The sequence below is a fragment of the Danio rerio genome, chromosome 5 (assembly GCF_052040795.2).
Source record: "Danio rerio strain M-AB ecotype USA chromosome 5, GRCz13ab, whole genome shotgun sequence".
NCBI classification, from domain to species: Eukaryota; Metazoa; Chordata; class Actinopteri; order Cypriniformes; family Danionidae; genus Danio; species Danio rerio.
Genome location: NC_141025.1, coordinates 31,074,808 through 31,102,784, shown reverse-complemented (window position 1 = coordinate 31,102,784; position 27,977 = coordinate 31,074,808). Strand labels below are relative to the sequence as shown.

At 35.8% G+C, this 27,977-nt stretch overlaps 1 protein-coding gene across 2 annotated transcripts; it reads left to right on the top strand.

The window, feature by feature from the left end:
- Nucleotides 1-358: 358 nt before the first annotated feature.
- On the top strand, nt 359-27,977 carry bco2a (beta-carotene oxygenase 2a). Of its 2 annotated transcripts, none has more exons than XM_087253567.1 (13): nt 359-403; nt 6,394-6,447; nt 10,135-10,315; nt 12,118-12,329; nt 15,049-15,164; nt 17,762-17,864; nt 17,947-18,075; nt 18,292-18,452; nt 19,513-19,680; nt 19,802-19,939; nt 22,255-22,437; nt 23,237-23,347; nt 23,490-27,977. In XM_087253567.1, the coding sequence occupies exons 2-13, from the start codon at nt 6,420-6,422 to the stop codon at nt 23,604-23,606; spliced, it is 1,647 nt and encodes a 548-aa protein (XP_087109693.1). In that variant the 5' UTR covers nt 359-403; nt 6,394-6,419; the 3' UTR covers nt 23,607-27,977. The 2 variants fall into 2 exon arrangements, with proteins under 2 accessions (XP_087109693.1, XP_087109692.1); XM_087253566.1 differs by lacking the exon at nt 359-403 and adding an exon at nt 1,101-1,354.

Genomic DNA, 27,977 nt, shown 5'->3' with positions numbered 1-27,977 from the left:
GTTTTGACTTGTTGATATGCAAAACCTCAAATCAGAAAATGCTGGGACAGTATGGAAAAAGCAAATAAAAAAAAGAAAGTAGGGATTTCCAAATTTACTTCGACTTGTATTTCACTGCACACAACATGAACACAAAATATTTAATGTTTTTTTTCTGGTAAACTTCATGTCATTTGTAATTATACATCTTTTCTTGTTATTTAGACTTGCAACACATTCCAAAAAGTTGGGCATGAGCAGTTTAGGGCTAGTAAACAGGTAAATATTTGTTTAATAATGATGTGTTTTGAAACAGGTGATATCAGCAGGTGATTGTAATTATGATTTGGTACAAAACCACATCCAAGAAAGGTCTAGTGTTTTAAAAGCAAACATAGGACGAGGAGCATAAGTTTGCCTACAAGTATGTGAGAAAAATATTTAAATATTTAAAAACAGTATCCTTAAAGAGAGATAGGAAGACATTTGGATATTTCACCTTTAAAATTAACTAACATCATTAAAAGATTAAAGGATTGTCAAGGAATTTTAGTTTTCAAGAACGCAAGCTAAACTACCTCGATCTCCATTCCCTCTGGTGGGACTGCATCAAGAATCGTCATTCATCTATAAGTGGTATCACCACATGGGCTCAGGACTACTTTGGTGAACCTTTGTCAAGTACCACAATACATAGTTATGTCCACAAATGGGGGGGGGGGGGGGGGGGGGGGAACTAAAAATCTAGACACATTTTCTAGACGAGGGAAAAATACTGTTTTTCTGAAATCGGTCACAATTGTTTTACTTGTCTCATTGGCTGATTATTTAGCTTGCTTTAAGGAAAAACTTAAACTTATTTCTGAAATCGAAACAATATTCTTTTTTTACTGGTCTAGAAAAAGCTTCATTTAACAGTTTTTAAATATTTGGACTATAAACTAGACAGAAACTTTAAGTCTAAATAAGAAAAGCAGTCCATATGTTTATTTTATGTTGAACGAATATCCATCCATTGCCAGCTGTTGCCAATCTAGATTCATCAAAATCTAAATTTTTAATCAGCAGATTTGTCAATAGCATTGTTGTCAATAGAAACTACACATTTCCATTATAATATTGTGCACAGAATTTGCCTACTTCACAGGCTCAAAGCACTGAATCAGATGGAGTACAGTATAAGAACAGAGAAAAAAATTGTTGCATCATAAACAGGAAGTGAAAGCGATAATCAGGGTTGAAGTGCATGTAAAGTAGGTCATTCTGCTTCGTCGAGCACAAATTATATGATCCTACTTAGCAGCATTCTCTTCTGTGTTTAAGTTAATCATGACAACATTAAGCATGCTTAAAAATGCATTTAGGAGCAGGAAAGGTAAGTCTTTGTCTGCTAATCTTAGCCTGACTTTGCTGTTGTGTTTTTAAGTCACCTGTAACTCAGCATTGACTATTTTATAGTTGTATTGGAAGATTAGCTGAAACTATAAACTATATATATGAAACTACAGCTAAAATATAGACAAAATGTGCAATAATGGTCACACTTGTCTGTGGTTTTGTTTTGACATTCTGCAGACAATACAGTAATTTTGCAACCACATTTCAGCTAACTCGGTTCTAGATACATAGACATGTATGAGGTGCCGTATAGGATTTAAATCAAACTTTGCTTATCAACACATAAAACACGTGTATATACACCTATAAATTACTCGCATATACACCTCTACTACTGGATGTTCAAAACAACATGGATGAAACTTGTGTATATACATATAAACTTGACGCATGAATACACCCAAATACACACGCACATACATATAAACTCGATCCTCACATAAACACCCACATTAACACACGCACATACATATAAACTTGCTGCATGCAAACACATCTATACACACTCACATATACATACAAACTTGATCTATGCATATACACCCATAAACTCTCACATAAGAATATAAACTTGATGTGTGCATAAACACCCAAATGACACTTGTGCAAAAATACAAAATAAAATTCACAAACATATATACAGTTAGTTGTGTATATACATATATGCAAGTGATTTCATATGTGTGTATGCATGAATTTTCACAGTAAAAGGAAGTTATTTCACTTTAAAAGGAAGTCGTTTAATTTCAACGTAAAAGTCCTTTGAGTGTAATGAACAAGATTATTATTTGTCATGAATCAGGTTACTGCAAACCTTAAGAAACAGAAATAATGTGATTAACAGAGGAATTACATCTGTTGAATTATGAAAATAGATTATGCTAATTCTAAAAAATAAATAAATAAAAAGGTAATGCAAAGGAATGCTCCTGCAAAATTAAAGGTTTATTATGCAATTAAACTCTCGGAAATGTTATTATGGTTTAATAAATGTAAAGTTGCTTAAGTAATCATTTTGAATAAAATATGTTTGTCTAATATTAGTTTATGTTTGTTTTATTATTGGTGTCACTATTCGTCAAGGGTTATGATACACACTTATGTCCAGTAGGGGGCAGGAATGCACTTAAGTGGGTTTTCCTGTCACCAATAAACAGGCTAATGCACCAAAATGCTGGATGACAGCTGCTGTAAAAATATAAGTAGTAGTTATTAAACACAAAAGGAGTGTCCAGATAATATATATAGCTTTTCCATGGGGGTTAACTTGACCAACATGATGAGCAGAGACTTTTAATCAGCGTTTTTTTTTTTTTTTTTGGATATGCTGAATAATTAACTAATCAAAATGATACCAAAATCTTACAATTTTGACACCCACATTGTAAAAACATATAAAAAGCATAATAATTATAAAAATGTAAAAAACAAAACAAGAAGACTATAGGCTACATTAACATTTGCACTAGAAAAGAGGAGTTTAGTTTGAGTATACATTTATATTCATAATTCTGGTTGCTTTTTGAACGTCCTTTAAGGGTTCTATCTGTCCATTTATATTTGTGTATGTAATTACCTAATTAAATTAAAAGGTTTTAAATAAAAATATTTCTTATTTTGAATAGTCTATTTATATAGACTAATATTTTATATAACATATGGTCATAATTTAACATATTTAATCCCTCTATTAATCACATTATTTCTATTTCCTAAGCTTTGCAATAACCAGATTCGTGATAAATGTTTGTGAATTTTATTTATTTATTTTTTTTGTATGTTTGCACGAGATGTTATAGGTGTGTTTGCATGCAGTGAGTTTGTGTATGTGCGCGTGTTGTTGAAGGTGTATATGCATAGACCGAGTTTATATGTATATGCGAGTATCTATAGGTGTGTTTGCATGCTTCGAGTTTATATGTATGTGCATGTAAATGTGGGTATTTATGCGAGAATCGAGTTTATATGTATATGTGAGTGTGTATAGGTGTGTTTGTATGCAGCAAGTTTATATGTATGTGCGTGTGTTAATGTGGGTGTTTATGTGAGGATCGAGTTTATATGTATGTGCGTGTGTATTTGGGTGTATTTATGCATCAAGTTTATATGTATATACACAAGTTTCATCCATGTTGTTTTTAACATCCAGTAGTAGAGGTGTATATGCGAGTAATTTATAGGTGTATATACACGTGTTTTATGTATGTGTTGATAAGCAAAGTTTGATTTAAATCCTATACGGCACCTCATAGACATGCTTGCAGTTACATATAGTGTAGGTGAATGTCTGACTGCGGTACCATCAAAGCAAATATGCATACAGTCTAATGAATAATGACTGCTACAGCTGATTTGTTGCAAATTTACATAATGTCTAAAGAGGACCATTAAAACAAAGATTTACCAAAGTAATTTGAACTCTTAAGCTGCAGTCACTCTAGAGTTTGTGTGTGCGAAATTCTGTCGTGCGAAGCTGTGAAAAGGTGCGGGATTAAACAAGATGACTAGACATTGAAAAAAGCGAGCGATTGGTCCATGTTTTAAATTTCTATCCAGAGATGTCATGTTTTGATCCTCGATCGGTCTCGCGCAGTCAAGTGATGCGATTTCGCAGGTCAGTTCACCAAGCCTGAACTTTCCCTAACTCAACTCTCCCCTAAATTCTTAGCCCTCCTGTTTATTTTTTCCCCAATTCCTGTTTAACGGAGAGCAGATTTTTTCAGCACATTTCTAAACATAATAGTTTTAATAACTTGTCTCTAACTAATCTTTGCCATGATGACAGTAAATTACATTTGACTAGATATTTTTTTAAGACACTTCTATACAGCTAAAAGTGACATTTAAAGGCTCAACTAGGTTAATTAGGTTAACTAGGCAGGTTAGGGTAGGCAAGTTATTGTATAACGATGGTTTGTTCTGTAGACTCGAGAAAAAAAGACCTAGCTTAAAGAGGCTAATTATTTTGACCTTAATGTTCTGTTTAAATAAAAAAAAAAACTGCATTTATTTTAGCCGAATTAAAGCAAATAAGACTTTCTCCAGAAGAAAAAAATATTGTCAGATATACTGTGAAAATTTCCCTGCTCTGTTAAACATCATTTGGGAAATATTTAAAAAGGATGGGGTTATTAGTAATTAATAATAATTATTAAAAGGGGGTGGGGGTAATAATTCCGACTTCAGTATATATAATCATAGTGAATTTATTTTGGATTAAATATGTCTTTCAAAAAATACACAAAACTACTTTGATCTCCACACCACCACTAGTGTGCAGCATCAACTTGCTGCGACGGCTGCCACAGTACAACGGCACCAGAGTGCTCACACCAGCTATTGGTGGAGTGGAGAGACTGTGATAGAACCAATTTGGTGGATGGGGATGATTGGAAGGCCATGATCGTAAGGGCCGATAGAGGGACTTTGGCCAGGACACAGCGGTAACACCCCTACTTACGAGAAGTGCCATGGGATTTTTAATGACCACAGAGAGTCAGGACCTTGGTTTAAGGTCTCATCTAAAGAGACGGCACCCACTGACAGTTTAGTGTCCCCTTCACTTTTACTGGGGCATTAGGACTCACGCAGACCACAGGTTGAGCGCCCCCTGCTGGCCTCACTAATACCACTTCCAACAGCAACCTAGTCTTCCCTAGTGGTCTCCCATCCAGGTACTGACCAGGCTCAGCCCTGGTTGTTTAAATAAATATAAAGCATTCAGATGCAAAAACCTCTTCTAAAGTCTTCTAAACTTCTTCAAACTTTCTTCTAAAATTTGCATTTTTCTTACATTCCCATTGATTCAGTCATTTCAATTTTATGGCAAATAGGTTATTTTCATTGCTTTTAACATGAAATATCTGAACATGAACATAAGAGGCTAAGAAAAATGCTCATTGTAGAAGAAAATTCCAGATGCCACTTAGAGGTTTTTGCATTTGAACTCTTTAAATGTTTAATGTCTTTATTTCCTTTAATATAAAAAGCACTTTAGTTTAACACTTGAAGAGCATTCAGAATACTTTGGAACTTATAGTGGCTAATGTTGTTTGCATTAGTCATTTGAAGTCTGTGTTTTTGTAACATTAATTAACTGCATAAATAATAACATTCTCATAAGCGTATGTATGTATTACATGATTCTATACAAACTTGTTTTTCTGCACTGGAAGACAAATTACCTACTTATGCAAACCATTAAGCTTATGAACTAACTCATGCATGCGAATAAGCTAAATACACACATGCATACAGATGAAGTCAGAATTATTAGCCCCCCTTTGAATTTTTTATTTTTAAACTTTTCCTGATGATGTTTAAAAGAGCAAGAAACTTTTTAAAGTATGTCTGATAATATTTTTTTATTCTGGAGAAAGTCTTATTTGTTTTATTTCGTCTAGAATAAAAAGCAGTTTTTAATTATTTTTCAACATTATTAGCCCCTTTAAGCTTTTTTTTTTAAATTATTATTATTTTTTTAATATTCCACAGAACAAACCATCATTTATACAATAACTTAATTACCCTAACCTGCCTAGTTAACCTAATTAACCTAGTTAAGCCTTTAAATGTCACTTTAAGCTGTATAGAAGTGTCTTAAAAATATCTTGTCAAATATTATTTACTGTCATCATGCCAAAGATAAAATAAATCAGTTATTTAAAATAAGTTATTAAAACTGTCATGTTTAGAAATGTGTTGAAAAAATCTCTTCGTTACACAGTAATTGGTGGAGTGGAGGGGGGGGGGGTGACGGGGGCTTATAATTCTGACTTCAACTGTACATAGAAACTTGCATAAATATATACATAAGCAATTTTTTCATGCTGTCTTTAGTTGATGTTTATTTATACACCACCCTCCCCTTCAGTGTCATGTAATGCTGTTATGTAACAGAGCTGGCAGAAGATGTGGCTTACGTAAACTGAGCTTGCCTCCTCCCCACTGTGTGCACGCAGTTTTTATTGCTCTTTACAGTTTGTAAAACAATCTTCATTCTCTGTTCTCATCAAGGGTGCAGCGTCGCATCTCTCTACAGGATGTCCTGCATTAAGTCTCAAACAATTGGTAAGAATCCAAGCGCACATGCCTGTGTATGAAAGCAGCTGCTGCTGTATTCATAGTAGAGAGTGTGATGTGCATTGAGTCTAATGACTTTTGGGTGTTTGTTTTAAATCTACTTGCATTTACAGCTTAAAGATGAATAACAGAATTAAATTTTGAACTGTACATTTGTGCAGAGTCCATGCTTCATTATTTATGCATAAGTGTATCGCAGTACGTGTGAGCGTATAAAGTTGAGAGACCGTTTCTTTTTTTTAGAGGTAATGCTTCTCTTTGTTATATCGCTGACTCTAGTAACTCAGTCTTTTGTTGGCTTTAATCCTTTATTTTGTTTCTTTCTGCTGACCCAAACAGTGAGGGCCAGAGCAGTTATCTGCAAATTTGCTACTTATACAGTCATTTAAATGACCCCTATGATATTTTAAAGGTTTTTAAGGCTTTGTACATTTTTCATTATACTCTGCAGCATCAGCAGTTTTCTTACACTGTACGAAATGTTTTAAGAATATGATCTTTCTAAACCACTCCTTTTGGTGAAGCTATACCTTGCCATGATTTGTCAGTTTTCCTATCTGTTTTGATTGCTTTTCAGCTTTCAAAATGCATCTACAACAAAATGTCCAAAACCATATGCGAGTTTCTGCTTTGTCAAATTAAATTAAATTCACATTTATTTGTATATTGCTTTTACGATGTACTGTAGATTGTGTCAAAGCAGCTTTACATAGAAGATCATAGTAAATTAAAACAGTGTAGTTCAGTTAAAAAAATAAGCAAATGTTAAGTTACATACTATTATCTTTGTGCAAAAAAAAAAAAAAACTATGTTGTTTAGCAATTTCAAAAAGCAACACAGTTTAATTTGTCCCCGGAAAAAATTATATCAATGGGTTATGCCTTGGAATGTAAACATTCAGGATATTGTTTTGCCTCTAGCTTTCTTATTGTGCTGCGTCTTAAAGTAAAAACATCTTAATCCTGCTGTCTGTGTTTTAAAATTTAATCAAAGAACAAAAGATAACAAAATCCCTCCCTGTTCTTGACTAAACGGCTATATAGCTCAGCAATGATAAACCTTTATTAATTTATACAGAGAAGATTATATGTAGTGTTATTTGATTATATACTTTTCAGTTAATATAATTGTAAGCTACTGTTAGGTAAATGAAAAATCTGAAAAGCACTATTTATTTTAGTATCTTTGCTATATTGTGTTCATTCTGTATTGTATTTTGCTTGTAGATTTTTTTTATTAGACAGTGCTTTTTACTGAACATAACATACTGACCTAAAACCAAACCCTAACTGTAGTTATGCAAAATATATGATAGTGTTTGATATTAGAAAAGGCCTATGGAGATCTCACAATTGACTGATGTTGTTATACGGTTTCAAAATACAGCTTTATGTAAAGTGTATTTATATAGCGCATTTATTGTGTATGGCCATACCAAGTGTGCCGCAAGCCTACGTTTGAGTGAAGGTTTCGGCCGTTAGATCGCCCCCTGGGGGCTGGCTGCAGTACAAGTCATAAAGCCCGCCTCCTCGGTGTTAATGAAGGAGACTTGAGCCCAAATAAAAAAAAATATTACACTTGCAATAAAATGTCCCGAAAGATAGTTCTGGTCGATTAAGGCACTGGTTATTGTGCTGAAATAGGTGCAGATCTTCATTTTTGTAAACAGTTTGTTTTTAGCAGTAATTTAATGCTGGGCGTGTCATCGTGATTGACAGCTGTGATTGACAGTTTCTCAAAGCGCGGCGTCTGAGCTTCGGCAGGAGACTGAAGTAGACTGAAATGTTATTATTCGATTTCTGTGTTATTTTACCATGACAAAATGAGTTCAGCAGTAAACTAGTTTCTGACATACATGATCCTGGTGGAACACTGTTTATTCGCTAAGTTCAGGGCTTTTTTCGGGCTTTATTAGTTTGCTGATACACGCCTAGCCACCCAGATAGCAAAACACAGTTCCGGCTAGATTCTCGCCTGCCGGAGACTTATCTCTTAGAGCTCAGACTGACTAATGTTACCTCTGCTGGACCTACTCCGGATGCCTGGACTCACTACCCAATTCCAGCCCGAGTCAATCGAGCCAGATGCGGCGGCCGAGCGAGCAGGCGCTGCCGCATGCGAGCCGGAATCAGCCTGCGACGCCGCGAGTAGGTTATGCGATGCGGCCTGGAGCTGGCGCGATTGAATATATAAAACCCTCATATTTGTTAACGTTATTACATCCATTTGTGTTGATATGACAGCAAACGCATGCTGAGAAGTTCGGGGGGCGTAGTTGATTTTACATAAAGCGTTTGGTTGGAAGCTCGACTCTGCTCATTTTCGCGGCTCCTCCTCTGGCTCCATCAGACAATCCTTCTGCGCATGTCTGGCTCCAATTTCAGCAGTCTTTTGCGACAGTTTGTGCCCGTCAAGCAGGCGTTTTGCCCTCAAGGCGTTCAATGGGAAAAAGGGCTGTCGCGTCGTCCATATTTTTTACAGTCATTGGGCCATACACCCAAAGTGCTTCATCATGGGACGGGGTTTCTCCACACCACCTCCAGTGGCCAACTTAAGCATGTAAAAAGACATCATGAAATCACAATAATACGTTTTTTTTAGGAGTTATCAGTATGTTAGTCTTAAGGACTGGGGTCACCAATCTCGGTCCTGGAGGGCCGGTGTCCCTGCAGGGTTTAGCTCCAACTTGCCTCAACACACCTGCCTGAATGTTTCAAGTATACCTTGTAAGACCTTAAATTAGCTTGTTCAGGTGTGTTTGATTAGTGTTGGAGCTAAAATCTGTAGGACACCAGCCCTCCAGGAACAAGTTTGGTGACCCCTGCTTAAGGATATCTATAAACTAGTTCACTTTAAAAGTGGCAAAGCTTTCATTTGGAAGATATAAACATCCAAAGATTTCATTGGTTCTTCCACCTAAATCAGGGATGGGCAAACATGGTCCTGCAGAGTTTTGCTCCAGCACTAATCAAACACACCTGAACTTGCGAATCTGTGTCTTCAAGATCACCAGATACTGTAGCTATAGGCTGGTGTGTTTGATTAGGGTTGGAGCTAAACTTTGTAGGACACTGGCCCTCCAGGACTGAGTTTACTCATCCCTGATCTAAATAGATAAACCTTTTTTTTTCACCTTCAGTTTCTCATCTAATATTATGACCAACCAAATGCGGGAGTATCTGACATGTCTATCCCCTTCAAGATGCTGCTGTTTTTTGCACTTAAGCTCAACCACTCTAATATGCAAAGCTGTAATAAAAACGAAATGTTATTGGCTGTTTTTTTCTGTCCTTCCCTGTCTTCATGTTTTTGCTCCAATTGAGGTTTAATGGTCAGTACAGTACTTTTACCACTACTGCTGACAAACACATTGATTTACAGATAATCTTAAATGAGAAGACAAACCTTTATTTGAGAAGACAGATTAGATTGAATGTAAAGTTACAATAATAATCCAATAGCTTATATGTAATTTACTAAAATTAGACTGAAATACCAGAACTTTTAGTTAACTGACTAAAACATAAACTAAAACTAAATGGCATTTTAGTCAAAAGACAAGGACTCAAAATCGTCTGTCAAATGCTGCTCTATTCAATGAACCTTTATAAAATACTGCATAGATGCACATTTATGCATTATTCATACTGCATACTCTGTGTGGATTTTTGCAGCTGCTGCTCAGAAAACATACTTCACAAAAGTGCAAGGGCTGCCAAACATCACACCACTGGTAAGTTCAGTAAAGGAGACACCTGAGCCCATCCCAACCACAGTTACAGGCACCATCCCAACCTGGATACATGGCAGTCTGCTGCGAAATGGACCTGGAAAGTTTGAGTTTGGAAATCAGAGGTGAGTAAATGGAGATTCTGCTTTAAATAAGATTAATCTTTTTTTTTTTTCTTTTTAAACAAGTAAATAACAGGGTGAGAATGAAGTAAAACCTGAAAATGTTAAAAATGAGGTGAGGGCTTTTCTTTTTCTGGATTGCTTTTAAAAATTGTCGGTTGGATTTAGCGAAGTGGGTGGGCGGTTTAGTCGGTTCTCTTGAAAAACTATTGGTTGGCTTTGGGGAAGGAGGAGGTTGGGTCAGTCGATCAGTTTGTAATCAAATTTGCAAGTGTTTCTTTCTGCAGACTGCAAGACGGGGCCGTAAGATGGAGCGTAACTTGAAGTAAGTTAGAGAGGCATAACTTGCTGTTATTAAGATCCCATTAAACCATGCAAGATGTCACAATGAGATGTTGCTGACAAGATGGCGGAAATATTTACCAGAGAACATTTTCAGCAAATGTTTTCATTAGTTTTCTCCAAATGTATCTACAATCAATTAATTTTATATATTATTATATTGATTCATTCAGCCATTCCACCATGCAACTTGCTGACTTCTTTATTCGTTTTGTCATAAGTTACTCTGTGTCGCCCCCTCTGTTTGCAGATAACGGTACAATGGCGAGCGCGTCAAGTATGAAAGCCTCCGCAACTCGTTGCTGTGTTAAAAACTGTGATGGTTGGATTTAGATTTAGGGAAGGTGTAGACATTTAAAACAGATGGTTGGGTTAAGGGTTAAGCCTGGTTTATACTTCTGTGTCAAGTGACCGGCGTAACCTACGGTGCATGCAACGCGCGTAGCTGTGCATTTATACTTCTGCGTGCTGTTACTGTTGGTCTGCAATAACACTTCCGAAACACTAGCGGGCAGTGAGGTGTTAATGTTCCTCTGTGTCCAATTTCTTCACTGGTGTTTTGTATTTTTTGAACACTTCCTGAATGTACAAGTGGCTCAAACTCGCTCATTTTGAGGCAGGACGTGCAACAACTTTTACTATGAGGTAAACACAAAACAAAACTTTCCACCTGGAGATCCTTCACTGGACTCCACTTGTAAACAATCGCTTCATCGGGCTCGTGCGACTCTCGGTCCCGCCCTGACTTGACAGCGCTACCAAGCCAACCAATCACAAAGCTTGCGTTGCGACTTGTAGTCAGTGTAGTGGCTGACGTGTATTTTGAGAGGTGCACGTCAGCCACGCCAACGGCCACGACGTAGGGTTATGCATCAACGTGTAGGCTGCGCCGTGGCATATGTGTGCGCTTGACACAGAAGTATAAATCAGCCTATAGGTTAAGGGTTGGGGTAATTGTAGACATTAATAACTGTGATGGTTGGGTTTATCATGGTTCATCTTCAGTCTCAATAACTGATGTACAGCGTCATCTTGCCAACAACAAAAAGTTTTGACATGTGGGTCTCCATAACTTCAAGTTACGCTGCTTCATGTAACACCCCTGTCTTTTAGTCAGCAGACAGACCCTACACGAAATGTTAGATCTTAAAAAGCAAACACAGTGGCCTCTGGATTCACGAAAAAAAAAAAACTGCAAAAAAATTAAAAATGTTGTTCCTGGGATGTATTTGATGTATATAGAGGTACATTTTCAAAATGAGCCAGGGTTGAGCAAGTTGCTGTAAATTCAACAGGAAATTGTTTACAGTGTATAATCTCTGTTCCAATGTATAGCAATGAGGAATTTTGCAATTTGAGATGTGCGGTGGTAGAGATGGTCTAATTTTCAATTTGTGGTTGCATTGATAATTATAATTTATGCATATCACGGCTCACCTTTACTCATGTAAATGTTTCCTCAGCTATAACCACTGGTTTGATGGCATGGCCTTGATGCATCGCTTTCAGATAGAGGACGGACAGGTGACATACAGAAGCCGTTTTTTACAAAGTGACTCATACAAGAAGTGCAGCGAGAGAAACCGCATCATGGTGTCTGAGTTCGGCACTGTGGCTCTACCTGATCCCTGCAAGAACATATTTCAGCGCTTCCTCTCCAGATTTGAGGTGTTAAGTACGTAAAATACAGATGATAATTATGGTTTACTTGATGTGGATCTTGACGATTCAATCATTTCCAAAAGCTATTTTAGACATCGATTATAAAAGTTGTTTATGAAAGAGTAAAGAGGAATGTGTCTCTAGGGTCTTTTTCAAGAGCACGACTGGAACGGTCAGTGGAAACATCCAAGTGTGTCTCAGACAAACAACTGTGCGTCTGTTATCACCAGACCACATTTAAATCAGACACCACAAGCACTCAATTAAGATGAATTGAAGTAACCTAAAACTGAAGTGTTGAGATGCAGCTGGCAGGATGTCCTGGACACTGCAATTGAAATAATTATACTGTTCAAAATTTAACTAAAAAGGATAAAATATTGTGTAGCAATTTATGGGATCAATGCCTCAAGAAATGATTAAACAGTCCCGTCAGTAGAGAGAAAGTCCAGTTGTTAGTAACTATCAGTATTGTGTAAGAGTGCCATAATGAGGTTTGCGTTTGGATATGTTTGATTACAAAACTAAAATCAGCATAAAAAATAAAGTGCAAATAAAAATTTGCCTGGAAAAACAATTTAAAGTCATTGATCCTCAATACGGGAAGCACTAAAAGACTTTATCAAACTTCCAGATGACCTACCTTAAAGCAGTGGTGTAAAGTAACTAATTACAAATACTGAAGTTACTGTGAGTAGTTTTTCACAGAAATTTTAATTTACTAAGTAGTTTTAAAAATGTGTACTTTTCCTTTTCCTTAAGAATAATTTTAGTGCAGTATCTGTACTTTTACTCTCACTACTTTCCTTCAACCTGCAGTTACTACTTTATTTTTTCTTGTTTATGGGAATTAGAAAAGTCAGTCCTGTAATTCCTGTCCAATCAAATCACACATAGAAAATAAATCACATCATAATGAACTACTTCAAGACATGTGCACTTTACATTGCAGCAAACTGGAAGCATTAAGTGTCCAAGAAGATGTTCAAAATCTTTACACGCATTGACCCAGAGACTGTTTAGATCAGGGATGCCCAAACACAGGCTGTTTCTCAATTCCAAGAATGCAGAGAATGGACATGTTTTGTGGAGACCGGTCTTGCCAGGTGTCCTCGGAAGAACAAACTCAGGAGACTGCGAGGGCAGAGAATGCATCCTTTGAGAAATGAGATGCTGCGTTGTTCCTGATGGTCACATGACCTTCATGTTTAAAATTGTAAATTATTTTAAAATTACAGCATTCATACAACGATTTATTGTTTTCCCCCCTTTTTAAAAATATATACTCTGCACAATATAAATAAAACTGATTTTAATACGAATTTCAGCAAACAAACAATCTTAATGTTTTTAATCCTTTATTAAGATGTCCATGGTAATGTTTACTTTCACCGTTTCATTTAGGGAAACTCCTGAGGTAAATAAGTTAAATATCTGAACTTTATTTATAAATCTAGATAAAATGCTGCGGTTCCCACCTCCAGTCGCAATGACTTCTGGGACTTCCAGAGCGAGTTTGGTGCTCAAGTTGCATCGGTGCGTTTCTCGATATCATGATCACATCCGGGAAGTTTCACCCATCCTCTATTCTTGCAGTCTTGAGTATTGGAACTGAACTTCTGTATTGGAACTGGCAGCTGATGATGACGTTACACGAGAACACGAGGATGCAAGACCGCTGAAGAGCGCATATTGAGAAACAGCCACAGTCCTGGAGGGCCGATGTCCTACAGATTTTAGCTCTAACTTGTCTCAACACACCTGCACGGATTTCTGGAAAGCCTAGTATGAGATTGATTAGCTAGCCCAGGTGCATCAAATTGGGATTGGAATTAAACTTTGCAGGACACCGGCCCTCCAGGACCGAGTATGGGCACCCCTGGTTTAGATGCATGTCACTGATGAGAAGATGATAGATATTTACTGTATGATGACCAAAATGGCCTTAAACACCCAGCAGGCACAAGACGTCAACATGCCGTCAGATTGAAATTGTACCCTAACGTCATGGAGACGCTGCATTTTGTTTGGAAATGAAAATCGGGTTTACATCAGAACTCAACGTCAGCCTGATGTCTATGTCCAACCTAAAACCAACCTAATATCAACGTCTAATGATGGTACAGCTTGACGTGGTGTTGACGTTACCACTATGACATCTATCAGACATTTAATTTTGGTTGCCATAACTGATGAATAAATGTCAGTATTTGACGTCAATAGGATTTTGGCTCGAAATTGGATTCTGGTCACTTTCTAACAACCTAAAATCAACCAAATATCAACATTATTTGATGTTATTATTGGACATCAAAATAATATTGTCCTTAGACGCTGGCTAGACATTGAATTTTGGTCACCTGACATCACAACCTAAATCTAACCTAATATTAACGTCTTATGACATTGTGTGGCTGCTAACTAAATGCACTGCAGAATGTTACATTTACACATATTCACAAATTACATGTAAATGCATCAACTATTAAAAGCATAATACTCACTACTCATGAGTACTTTTAAAAGGGATACTTTTCCTTCTATTTGAGTAATATTTACAACTGGTACTTTTACTCTACTAACAGTACATTTTTAGGCATGCAATGCTACTATTACTTAAGTATGCTTTTTCAGTACTCTTTCCACCACTGCTTAAAAGTAATCAAAGTAATACAAAAATTTAAATGAATCAAATGTATTTATGACACTGATTTCCTTCTCTCCAATTCCAGAGCCAACAGATAATGCCAGCGTCAACTTTGTTAAGTACAAGGGGGACTATTATGTGAGCACTGAGACAAACTACATGCACAGAGTGGATCCAGAAACTTTGGAGTCCAAACAGAAGGTATGAAGTAAAAACGATTTTTTTTTATGTAAAATCAAATCTTAAGGGTTAGGTCACCCAAAAAATATGTTATTAATTACACCCTCTCATGTCATACCAATTTCCTGAGGTCTTTGATCATTTTCAGTCTCAGGATGTTTAAAATCCTGAAAAGGTACATCATATAAAAATAAATGTATAATGTATGTAACACAAACATAAAAATAAGTAATTTCTACATGGTTTTTTGTGTTCTCAGAGCTTCATACGATTACAGTTGCATGACTTAAGTCACGGAATGTTTTGACAAGGTTTTTGGTTTCTTTTCTGGACTTTAATGGATTTGGATCGTTGTATATGGAGGATGAGAAAGCTATCTGATTTCACCCAAAAAAAAACATAATTTGTGTTCCAAAGAAGAACATTTGTATTAATGGAACAACATGAGGATGAATAATTTTATAACAGACATACTGCACAGAATTTTTGGGTAAACTAAAGCCCCGGACAGATCACCTGATTTTTATTGACTGTTACGAAAGTCACTATTTCAGATAATGCATTTTGTCTTGATAAAATCTTGACTTGTCGTGGGTAACAAATTGTCCAGACTACACGTATCTTCATGATCAGTCATCCCGTGACGTCTACAACGAGCGTTATTTCCCAAAGCAGTCAGAAGTATTGCTATAACAATATTTCTTATCTCAATTTTTTTTTTATATATTTCGATCTCAATATTCTATCTTTTACTCCCCCTCATGCTGATCCAAGCCTATAAGACTTTCCTTTTTTCTCTGGAGCACAAATGAAGTTATTTGTTAAGAAATATGAGTGCTTTCTGTCCTTACATTGACCACCTTGACAAACTCTTAAGGCACATAAAGGTAAAGATAATGTTGAAGAAGTCCTTGGCAATACCTGCATTCTGATTTTCTTTTCATCTGTTTGTAAACTGCAGCAATTCTAGGACAGTTTAAAGACAAAACACACACACACACACACACACACACATTGCATCTTGATTGTGCAGAAAACACCTATTAAAATCTTTCAAATGTCATATGACATTTAAGGTTAAACCACTGGAGTCACAAGTCAGTGACGCTTTTAGCCTTGAAAGTGGAAGTTGCTTTGGCTTTGACCTAGGCCTGCACAATATATGGTTTCAGCATCGATATCGTGATCATTTGCAATAGTCACATTGCAGCAAATATGCAATGTTTAGTTTGTATTGTAATTTATTTTTGATGCCTATGATTGTATAATGATTTTAAAAGCATTCAGGTATAAGTATTTGTACCATGTGTGACCTGCAAATACAGACATGAACTGCGAATTGGAAAGATAACAATGAAAATGTGTCAGGGGACCCCAAAAAGCTTAGATTGTTTATTTGAGTTTATGGAGATTCAAAGAGTAAAAATTAAAGAGCCACTAATATGCATTAAAAAGGTCATATTTTGGTTTTGGGGGTCTCCAACAACAGGATGATATGCTTGCAAGGTCAAAAAAACTATTTCATTGTCTTATAATATGGTTTTGTTTTTACCTAATTAATTACTTATCCCAACAACTCCCATATGATTTTTTCAGTAATTTGCCATACTAGCAGCAACAAACAGCAGAGGATTGCGAGCTTGCAAATGAATTTAAATCGGCAAAAAAGCAGCAAACAAAACGTAGTTTTAGACGTTATATATAAATATAAAGAGTTAAGAAGATACAGAATAAGAATACATTATTTGCAAGCTTGAGAAAACAAGGAGGCAATCATTTTAATCGCACTTAAGGTACGTACACTTGTGAAATGGAGGAAGGAGCTGATCCATGAACTGTGTACTGGAAAGTTCCTGTCAAGCTCTGACTAAGTCACAAACATCAATAGTCTTTTCTGATTTAACAAACGGCTAACGAATCCCCTGTTGTAAGCAAGTAGATTTCTGAAGCACTCGTCAGAAAAATGACAGGAACATAGTACAAGGCTGGGGCTATAATGCTGAGGTATTTTTCGTTTGAACCACTAAGAGTCTATTCTTTTATAGATAAATCAATAGTTTCAAACACTATGCACTTTCAGATTTAAGCCTTAGCTGGATATTTTACTACACTTAGAGCTGTTACACTGCATGGAAGGTCATTTTTAAAAACCCATAACAGAGGCTCTTTAATTCACCAATCTCTGAATCTCTGAACAGGTGCATGAAAATACTCACATCACATGCAGTTACAGAAGTGCACTACAAATAGGACATATGACAAAGTGAGAGGGGACCCCCAAATTTTTTTTTATATAAATTGTTTATTAGATTTTTATGGAGATGCATTCCCTCTGCAGAATCAGCCTAATCGATCTAACATTATAAATTCTTATCGCAATATATAGTGCAAAGTAAAAAAAAATATTGCAATGTTATATTTTTTCAATATCGTGCAACCCTACTTTCCTACTTTCAATTTTCAGAAATTTCTCAGTTTTGATAATAATGATCTAAATTTGTGCTCCAAAATGGAACAAAGAGAAAGTCTAAAAAGTTTAGAACAACGCAGGGTGTAATGAGTGACAGTATTTTTATTTTTAAGAGAACTCTCACTTTAAGAAGGATGACTAATTGTAGGTGGACTGGAGCAATTTTGTAGCAGTGAACGGTGCCACCGCTCATCCACACTTTGATCCAGACGGCACAGCTTACAACATGGGCAACTCCTACAGAAACAAAGGTTAGATTCCTGTCTTTCTCTTTTGCACTAAGCAAATTAAGCATTGTATGAGGTCATGTTCATACTAGGAAATGTTTTCTAGGTGCTATGTACAACATCATCAGAGTCTCTCCAGAAAGAGACGGCCCCAAGGATACGCTAGAGGGAGCCAAAATATTATGCTCTATCGCCCCCCGTGACAAATCCAAACCCTCTTATTACCACAGCTTTGGTGAGTGAATATGAAAATCTGTCCCGTTTATTATCTCCACCTCAACTACACAAGAACGACTATCGTAATAAATTTTTACACTTTTCTGTATGTAATAAAGCCATGCTTTATTTAACTGCAAGGCACTCTGAATTATATAATCATATTGTCTGAATAGAGTGATCTTCTGAATGTATAGCACTAAAACACATCATTTTATTTCCCTGAACCTTTCAGGCATGTCAGAGAACTACGTAGTGTTCATCGAGCAGCCTATTATAATGGATCTGTTTAAGATAATAACCGGCAGACTATGGGGCAACTCAATAAATCGGGGTATTTACTGGGACCCCAACCAGGAAACCATTTTTCACCTTATTGACAAACAAACTGGAAAGGTGAGGCAATCTTTTAAGACATTTACAGTAGTATTTCTCAAAGGCATTGAGAATAATGCAGATGATCTCTCTTATGAGTTTATTCATAGTTTACAGTATATTTGTGCATTGATTGTGCTTTGTACATTTCAGTGAGAGCTGATAAACATATCAATATTGTGATTGTATTTGTAATGAAAATAGGTTGATACAGCACTTAATATAGTAATTAATGAATTACGCATAATACATGTAAAAATCCCCAATCCTAACTCACATTCTATAGTATAGTAAGTACAGTGCACAGCATATATAAGTACACCCCTCACAAATCTCTCATTTAGATTAATATTTTCTATAGGGTGCTTTACAATATTATATTTGTGCATATAATTCAGTCCGTACTGAAGCTGAATCTGCAGCTAATCCAACAAAAAAACTAAAATATTGGTTCAAATATGAGTTGCCCAAATTTATTTGTTATTGAACAATTTTAAATAACATATTAAAAATAGTAAAAAATCAAGACAAACAAAAAATCTATACAATTTTTGTTGTTATTTTACAATATTTTGCATGAATTTAATTGTATTATTTTTTCATTTCTAAAGATGTTCTGACTAAAATATTATTTTATTTAATATATGTTTAATAATATTTCTGTTTTGTTCAAATTCACCAATATATGAAGACTTTTAAAAACCTCTTAATGCCCTCTGAATTTTTCCATTAAAATTTGCATTTTTAATCAGGCTACTGTGTGTATGTTCTGTCCTTTTCCTGGTCTTTAAAGTGAAATATCTCAATATAAACAAAGGAGGCTGAGAAAAATATTAATTTTTGATGGACATTTTAGATGGCACTTGCATTTTTTTGCATCTGAATTCTTTATACATCACCCCCATTCACTAAGAAATGGATAAAAATATTTATTTTCAAAATGGGGTGTACTCAATTGTGCTGAGCGCTGTACTTATAATTATTTAATATTACTCGGTAGTTACATACAGTTATACTGTAACTGCTTCACCTTTTAATAAAGTGTTATGTAATTGACTGCTCTGCCTGTCTGTCTGTGCAGGAGATGCCAGTAAAGTACTACACCAAGGCCCTGTCCACCTTTCATCAGATCAATGCGTTTGAACAGGACGGTTTCCTCATGTTAGACATGTGCTGCTCTGATGATGGAGAGGCCATAAATAACTTCCTGATCCAGAACATGCGCCAGTCAGGAGAGGCTCTGGATGAGGTGATGTTACTCTCTGTTTGTCCTACAGTAATACTACTGTATAACAGCAGGTGCCATGTATACTATTAATATAATTATGACATTATATGTCTAATTTTTTGTGTATATTTTTCTCTCTCAGATGTATAACACAATGAGTCGGCCACTGCCCCGTCGCTTTGTGCTGCCACTCCACATCAGCAGTGAAACACCTCTTGAACAGAATCTCAACACTCGTCTTGACAGCACCGCCACTGCCGTCTGCCGCACTAAAACTCAGGTGTCCTCTTTGACTGAGTTACACATGTAGTACATTGTATCATATCCTTTGTTTATTAATTGCCATGTCAGCAACAATGGCAAAAACATTTAGAGAAACAAAGAGAGCAGGCCCAGAAGTTAGCCTGATTGTAGTAGAGAGAAGAAAGACTCCAGAGGAGGAGAGGAGCAGAGCCGGAAAAGACAGGCCAGGAAAAAAAAGGGCAGGAAAAGAGACAGAGCAGAGTTTTACACCTATTTTGTATCTTTCTTGTACCATGTAACTACCATGTAACTAAAGTCCAAATACTGAGACATTCAAACTGACCAATCAACATGTGACCACATCATAAAACCCCCAAAGTCCCCACACCCAGCCTTAATCGTATCAGTATCTGCCTTTGGAGTCTGTATTGACCTTCTTGAGTCAAAAAGATATGTTTTGTCATATAATCAAATGCATATGTCAATTTAACCTCTTACAATAGTGTATGAGTATGCAAGAGTTGGCAGTTTATTCCACTGTGGCGACCCCTGATCAATAAAGGGACTAAGATGAATGAGGATAAAAATTCAAAAATAAATTCTAAGTCAATAAAATCAGGACAGTTCAATAGAATGTGTTTTCATATACTGTAGGGCAGTGTTTCTCAACTGGTGGGTTTGCGTCGCAGGAACATTTTCAGTAGATTGCGGAGTGTGTGGTCAAAAAAACAACAAAAGTATAATTTTCTTCTTATTTTGCATATACCGGACTTATTTTGAAATGCGTGTGCAACAACCCTACCATTTGACATGTGAAATTTCATTTAATTATAGCAACAAATATGTCGAAGGGCAAGTACGACCCCGAATATGTAAAGTATGGGTTTACATATATTGACGACAAAAAAGACTTAAAGCCTCAGTGTCATATGTAGTGAGGTGCTCTCATAAGAGCGTGAAACCTTCTAAATTAAAACGACATTTAGAAACCAGACAAATAGTTTTATTAACATTTCAGTTTAGTTCATGGTAACTGAACCTTTCCTTACCCTAACCACTGTTTACAGTATTTGTGGTTTTTACGTGAATATTTCTTTAATTTGATACATTTTGTTAAATTACAGCAATAAAATATTGTTTATTTGTAAGTCTTGGTGAATTTCTTATGATTTATCTGTCACTACTTGTTTATGTTAAAAATAAATACAAATTAATTATAATTCCTAAAATTGTGTTTATAATCCCTAAAAATTTGGGTTGCGGCTTGATGACCATGTAAAAATGTGGGTCCACTGCCCAAACCAATTGAGAACCCCTGCTGTAGGGCATTGATCAAATCGTTGATTACAGTATATTAGCAAGCTCTTTCACTAGTACATACTGTACATTGCAGAACAGAGGTTAAGTGTCTGTCAATCTTTTTATCTTTATTGTTTATTTTGTTTGCAAATATCAAATTACCACCATATTAGCACATTAAAATGTTTTTGTGAAAGATCATATGACACTAAGGACTGGAAAATACTTTGTTTTGCTTTTACAAAAATGTATTTATAATTAAAAGTGTTTTATTACAGTGTCAAAAAAAATAGCACATGTGAAACTTTTAAATAATAAAAAATCTTCTCAATCGCAAATTCTGCCACTTCAGCTATTAGGTTTAACATTAACTTAGCTATAATTAATTAGCTATTAAAGGCACAGTATCTAAGATTTTAAATAGCTACTATCCATTAGAATGGTGTTATATATTTTGCTGCCTTATGTACTTACATTATCCCTTGTTCAGAAGAATCCTCAATCCAGAGAAATCAACAATTTTAACTAGTGCTTCATACAGTACTACTATGATAACACGTTTTGAATACTTTAGCCTCATGGACATAATCTCTGAAGCAGTGGATGTATTGAAGATGGCAATTCCTTTGATTCCCCACTCACAGCATCATCAAACTGCACTTTGTTTCTATCTGCAACAATACTGTGCCTACAAAATATGCATCTCATTGACTACTTTTACATAAACATGAGTAATGGAATTATTTTTCCATTCCATTATTTTCAGAGAATAGTGTCAAACAGCCGTGTGTGTATAGACTATCCTGTTGCAAAATGCTGTGAAAATTCTACACAACGGAATCTTGCACTTCAAAAATACGACTAAAATAGGCATACTTCACGTGCCTTAATCTGATTTCTACTTAGTTTGATTATGACTTTAATTAGATTAAATTAATCAAAAATTGCTGTTTACATGGTAGACTCTTAATAAGAGCATTGTCTTAATTGTGTTAAAATCGGAGTATTGGTGTCCATGTAAGCGTACTCAGTGCTTGATAATCTTTCTTTCAGGTGTTTTGCACGTTTGAAGATCTTCATGGTGAAGACCTGAAAGACTACGGTGGTTTGGAGTTTCCTCATATTAACTACGCCAAATATAACACCAAACCTTACAGATACTACTATGGTTGTGGCTTCCGTCACATAGTGGGCGACTCCTTAATAAAGATGGATCTGGAAACCAAAAAGTTAAAGGTGAGTTAAAAAATAAAGCTAGGGATTCATTGCAATGACCAAAATGCTCAAAGTTTAACATCAGTAAAAATGTTCTTGGCACACATCGTTAAACAACCCAGGCTCATTCTGAAAACTACTTCTGCACACATTTCTGGAGATCGGCAAATAGGAGCTACTTTTTTTTTTTTATTTATTTATTTTTTTTGCGGTTTTTGTTTTCGTGAAGCCACCAGAGACCTCGGTGTAGGCTTTTTGAGATCTCAAATTTCCCTCGCAAGTGCTATTTGCATCTGCTGTTCTCACGTAAATCCACAAGAGGCTACTGTCGACTGACTGATCGACGGAGTCCCACTTCTCCTTCCCTAAACCCAACTAATTGTGTTTTTAAAAGCACTAACTGACCCGCCCACCCACTTCCCTACATCCAACCGACAATTTTAAAAGGCAATCCAGAAAAAGAAAAGTCCTCGCCTGATTTTTAATTTTTCTTGCATTTGCAGATTTTACTACATTCTTACCCTGTTATTTACTTTTTTATTTAATTTTTTTGGATTCTGTTTTTGTCTTACCCGCCTACTGGAACAATTTTTAACTGGACTCAAACCCCGCTGTCATAGTCAACTCCTGGTAAGCATGAAAAGGTACAGCGTCATTCTGCCCAGAGTATCCTTTTATAAATGAATTGCAGCCATATGTACTTCAGGCTACATAATTCACAATCTCCAGAAACTTACATAGGGCTATGTTTTCAGAATGAGCCTACCTTGACGTTAAAAAGTGTTTGTGTGATTGCTATTGTATATGAATTGATTTGCAGATCTGGCGCCAGCCCGACCTCTACCCTTCAGAGCCGGTCTTCATTCCTTCACCTAATGCTGAGGATGAAGATGATGGAGTCATTCTGTCTGTCATCATCACTCCAGTTAAAGTACGACACAGCCCTAAACAGGCACTATACTTCACCTATTCTATAATGAATGCAAGCTCTCAGAAGCATATTGAGGATTATTAATGTGTCTTGTATCTAAGCCCTATCTTTCTCTTCTCTCTCTCTCTCTCTCTCTCTGTAGGATAAGAGTACATTTCTCTTAGTTCTAGATGCCAAAACTTTTGAAGAGCTAGGAAGAGCTGAAGTGCCTGTCAACATTCCTTATGGATTCCACGGTGTCTTTAACTCCAGTGTATGAAGCTCTTGGGATTCACTCCAACAAAACACAAACAAACCACAAGTAGCTCTTTAAAATGCTTAACCTACAGTACCACTTATCAAGGCACTTACTGAACAATATTTCTATGAAATCAACCTAAAGAGATTCTCATATACTGTATGTGTATATATAAAAACAACACACACACACACTTTACAAATGCAGTTAGTTCTCTGTGAGAAACTGAACCATTTAAAACCATTGCCAAAAAAAGCCTGGTCCAGATTTTGTGACCTTTGATATATGCTTCAACACAGTCCAGTCACGTTTATTTCTATAGCACTTCATGCCATACAGACTGAATCAATTCAGAGATTAACAGGAAAACTACTGAATGTAGTTCACTATCAATAAGAGAGAGAGCTTTAAACAGATTTATTTTTGGCGTCCTTGTTATACGTTCCATTTACTCACTATAGTAAATACCTTTTTTCAGAATTACATGCAACTAGACCTAAACATGGGCGAAGCAGTAGGTAGTGCTGTCGCCTCACAGCAAAAAGGTTGCTGGGTCGAGCCTCGGCTCAGTTGACGTTTCTGTGTGGAGTTTGCATGTTCTCCCTGTGTTCGCATGGGTTTCCTCCGGGTGCTCTGGTTTTCCCCACAGTCCAAAGACATGCGGTACAGGTGAATTGGGTAGGCTAAATTGTCCGAAGTGTATGTGTGTGAATGCATGTGTGGATGTTTCCCAGGGATGGGTTGCGGCTGGAAGGGCATCCGCTGCGTAAAAACTTGCTGGATAAGTTGGTGGTTCATTCCGATGTGGCGACCCTGGAATAATAAAGGGACTAAGCCGAAAACATAACCATACAGTAAGTACAGGGAGTTAGCCGATATTTCTCAATACTTAAATGTATAGTTACGCTGTAATATGGACACTTTAACTCTGCAACAAGCAGTTCTACCAAAGACAGCAATTTTGTTGTTCAGCTCCTCGGTGCATATGACTTTCTTCTTTCAGACATACACTGCAGCTTTAAATACACTAGCTTTAAAGGGCACCTATTTTACCCCTTTTTTAAGATTTAAGATAAGTCTTTTGTGTCTCCAGAATGTGTCTGTAAAACCTTAGCTCAAAACTTGTAGCTGTTTTTGTGACCTGTGTCTGTAACCTGTGTTCTCTCTGCCCACCGTTCCCATGTCAGAGTGTGCCTCAATCTCTGGCTGTGTCAGATAAACAGCACAGTGACAGACATGAAGGAAGCAGATCTCATGTAACGTTTGTGAGAAATACTGCAGTAAGGTAATATATACTGCTGTATGGATATTCTTTGTTAATGTACAAAATAAACCTGATTTAAAGTCTTTTCTTTTATTATTGTACTGACAAGGGCTGTGGTGATAAAGACTGTAAAATCACTGTAATTGATCACAAACATGCACTGTTTTAAAAACATTTGAAAAACTTGTAAATCCCACTCTTGATCACATTTGATGATGATTGATGATCACAGAGAGCTGAACAGATCTTTTAATCCCAGTTGCTTTGACATGTCCAGTCTTGTTGATATGGTTATAAGCGTTAGTATGGAGACATGTTAATACGGGGCTGTCAGCTTACAAAAGGTGATTTTTATCATAGGTGCCCTTTAAATTGTGTCCTGGTTCTTCTGTGATGTATAATGGTGTGGGGTAGTGACTTATGAAGTAGACTGATGTGTTTTTGCAACAAAAATGCTTTAAATATATTTAAATTATAAACTCAAATCTCTGACTTCTGATAGCTGCCGAATGTGTGTCCTCAACAATTCTTGACTGATCTCTGACTCGACATATATGATGCAAGATGCATTCATTTCGGAAGTTCTGGTCAGAGTAGACAAATGAGGATAACTAAAGTGGAAATTAAAAAACGACATGTTATAATGTCATTAGATTTCGTTTTTAGAGAAGAGCATGAAATTTTTGCACATCGGTATTTGATTAAACTGGAGTACCGCAGCATCATCATCCTTCATACAGTATGGCGAGTCAGACCAGAACTTGTCAAGTACTGGCAATTCATGAGTTTAGAAATATTTTTGTTACAAAAACACATTGATCCACTTCATGAAGCATGTGTTAATCCCCTGGTGGCCTATGAGTATGCCCACACGGAATCTGCACGCACAGATATCTGCAGATTTTTAGCCCCTCATTGAGTCTATATATTGTGTAAATGTGTACACATTTTTTATTTATTTAGTTTTTAAATTTATTTCACCAATTTAATGTGATATTATAATAATAGAAATATTAAAATGTTCATATGATTTATTTACAATACCATTTGTGAAGTCATATTTTCTGTCTTTCAGTAGACATATTATATGAGAGACTTGATTCTTTTTTTATTTCATATATAAAGTTATTAGTTATGATACTCCTAAAATAAATCAGCTGATCTCTTTTACAAAGTTCTCCACAGAAATAGCAAAAAATGTCAGCAGATTCTGTCTTGCCGAGTTAGTTTTACTATGCTTTTAGAAGCTTAAAAAAGGGCCACTACTCAAAGCTACTATACAGCATTAAAAAGCCAGGATAACTACAGGTAAAATTACTGTGTTTCAAAAGAAGAAAGTTTATCCACTGAGGATGGCTTTGGGGTGAGTAATTTATGGGTCATTTTTCGGGTATTTCCTCCTAAGTGTTGATTCGGATCAGTTCAGTGTTGAACAGTGATTTTTCAGTTCAACTCTTGAAAATGACGATGTTATATTGCAACTCAATTCTGTTCAAGTTTTCTGTACATCCAGTGTTGTGCCTTCATATCAATATCTTTCAGACTTTCATACATTTGCATATTATCAATGCCTTTATAGTTTTCAGCAACTTTGGCCCACCCAGTGAAAGTATTATGGAAAAAAAGATACTATGATTTCCAAACAGCTGCAGAAGATGCTTTTGTTTGTAATGAACAATCAGAATAATAAGATGGGCTGATCTACAAACATTATATTGTATCTAGCGATCAAGTGGAATGTTTTGTAGACCTGTCACAATGTAATGCAGGCTTTGCAAAAAGGCTTTTATTTGAGGAAGATAAAAAACAGCCTGCTGCATATGAGTCAGAAAGCGGGTAGAGGAATGGTAATGAGAATAGCTAGAAGTAGAATGTTTTACTAAATTGACTTCAAGGAAAAATACTTCCTTTTGTCAGCAAGACACAAAGTTAAAGACATTTTTTTAGCCCTCCTCTAAAATTACTAACTCCTGTGAATTATTTTAAAAGAAACTCCCAATGATGTTTAACAGAGCAAGGAATTTTTTCATAGCAATTCCTCTTGTATTTTTTTTTTTAAATCTTTTTGTCTTTTAAGTGTCCTAATTCACTTATTAAGCCTTTAAATTTTACTTAAATGCTGTTATCACAGCAAATACAAAACGTTAATATTAAAACTATTGTTCAAAAACGTGTTGAAAATTTTTTTTATTAAACAGCACATGAGAAACAGTTTGAAAAAGGATTAAAATTACACAGGAGGCCAAATATTATTGCCTTCAGCTGTATAAGTTTTCTACATTTTCCATTTAAATTTTTTTTTTCTGGTCTATATCCTTTTACCAGATCATGACACTTGCAATGTTTGCAATTGATTTTAGTTGCCCAGTGTATTGTAGTTCAACTATTATGTGTATACAATTATAAATTGCATGTTTCAGACAAGAAAATGTTATGTGAACGTGCATATCTTAGAGATACAGTATGTTTTGCATATGAGTAAAAATGGATAAAATGTTGCTGCCTCCTTAAATAAGTAAAAAAAAAATTAAGTCAAGACTTAAATTAGTCGAGAAACCATTTAAAGAATATACTGTAATTCTTAAGGGCGAACATGATTTGCAAATAAAACAAAAGTGGTGAAACCCAAAAGTGCCTTAATGAAAATTATGAATGCCAACGCACGCCTCCCATTAGTGCTGATATACAGCCACATCGCACCGCTACTCGTGTGATACTGCTCATATGGTTAAAGCTACAATATGTATCTTTTGGCAAACTATTTCTCTCTGTTTATGAATTTGTCAAGTCACACAGTTCATGGTCGGATCTAAAAGTTCAAATACTGATTAAAATTTAGACAAAACCAGTTTGGAAAAATCATAATTTTGATCAGTTCTGAACAAAAAACTGTTCACATTCTGCAGCTTTAAATAACAAAAGATTAACACCGTGGTGCATGTGTATCATATTGTATCAGTTTTCTACCTCTTTGTGAAGTAACATTTTGAAGACATTTGTATTATGCATAATTGTACTTTTTCAAACTATATTACAATTTTAAATTGCTTATAAATTGTACTTTTTACCCTACTTTTTAATTGTAACTTGATCATAATTCCAATGATATAATAAATACTTACAAAACA

Coding starts and splice junctions, on each gene's coding strand:
- bco2a (XM_087253566.1), top strand. CDS start 1,309: ATGACAACATTAAGCATGCTTAAAAATGCATTTAGGAGCAGGAAAG. Junction 10,316..12,117: donor TTTGAGTTTGGAAATCAGAG/GTGAGTAAATGG, acceptor ATGTTTCCTCAG/CTATAACCACTGGTTTGATG. Junction 19,940..22,254: donor TCTGCCGCACTAAAACTCAG/GTGTCCTCTTTG, acceptor TCTTTCTTTCAG/GTGTTTTGCACGTTTGAAGA.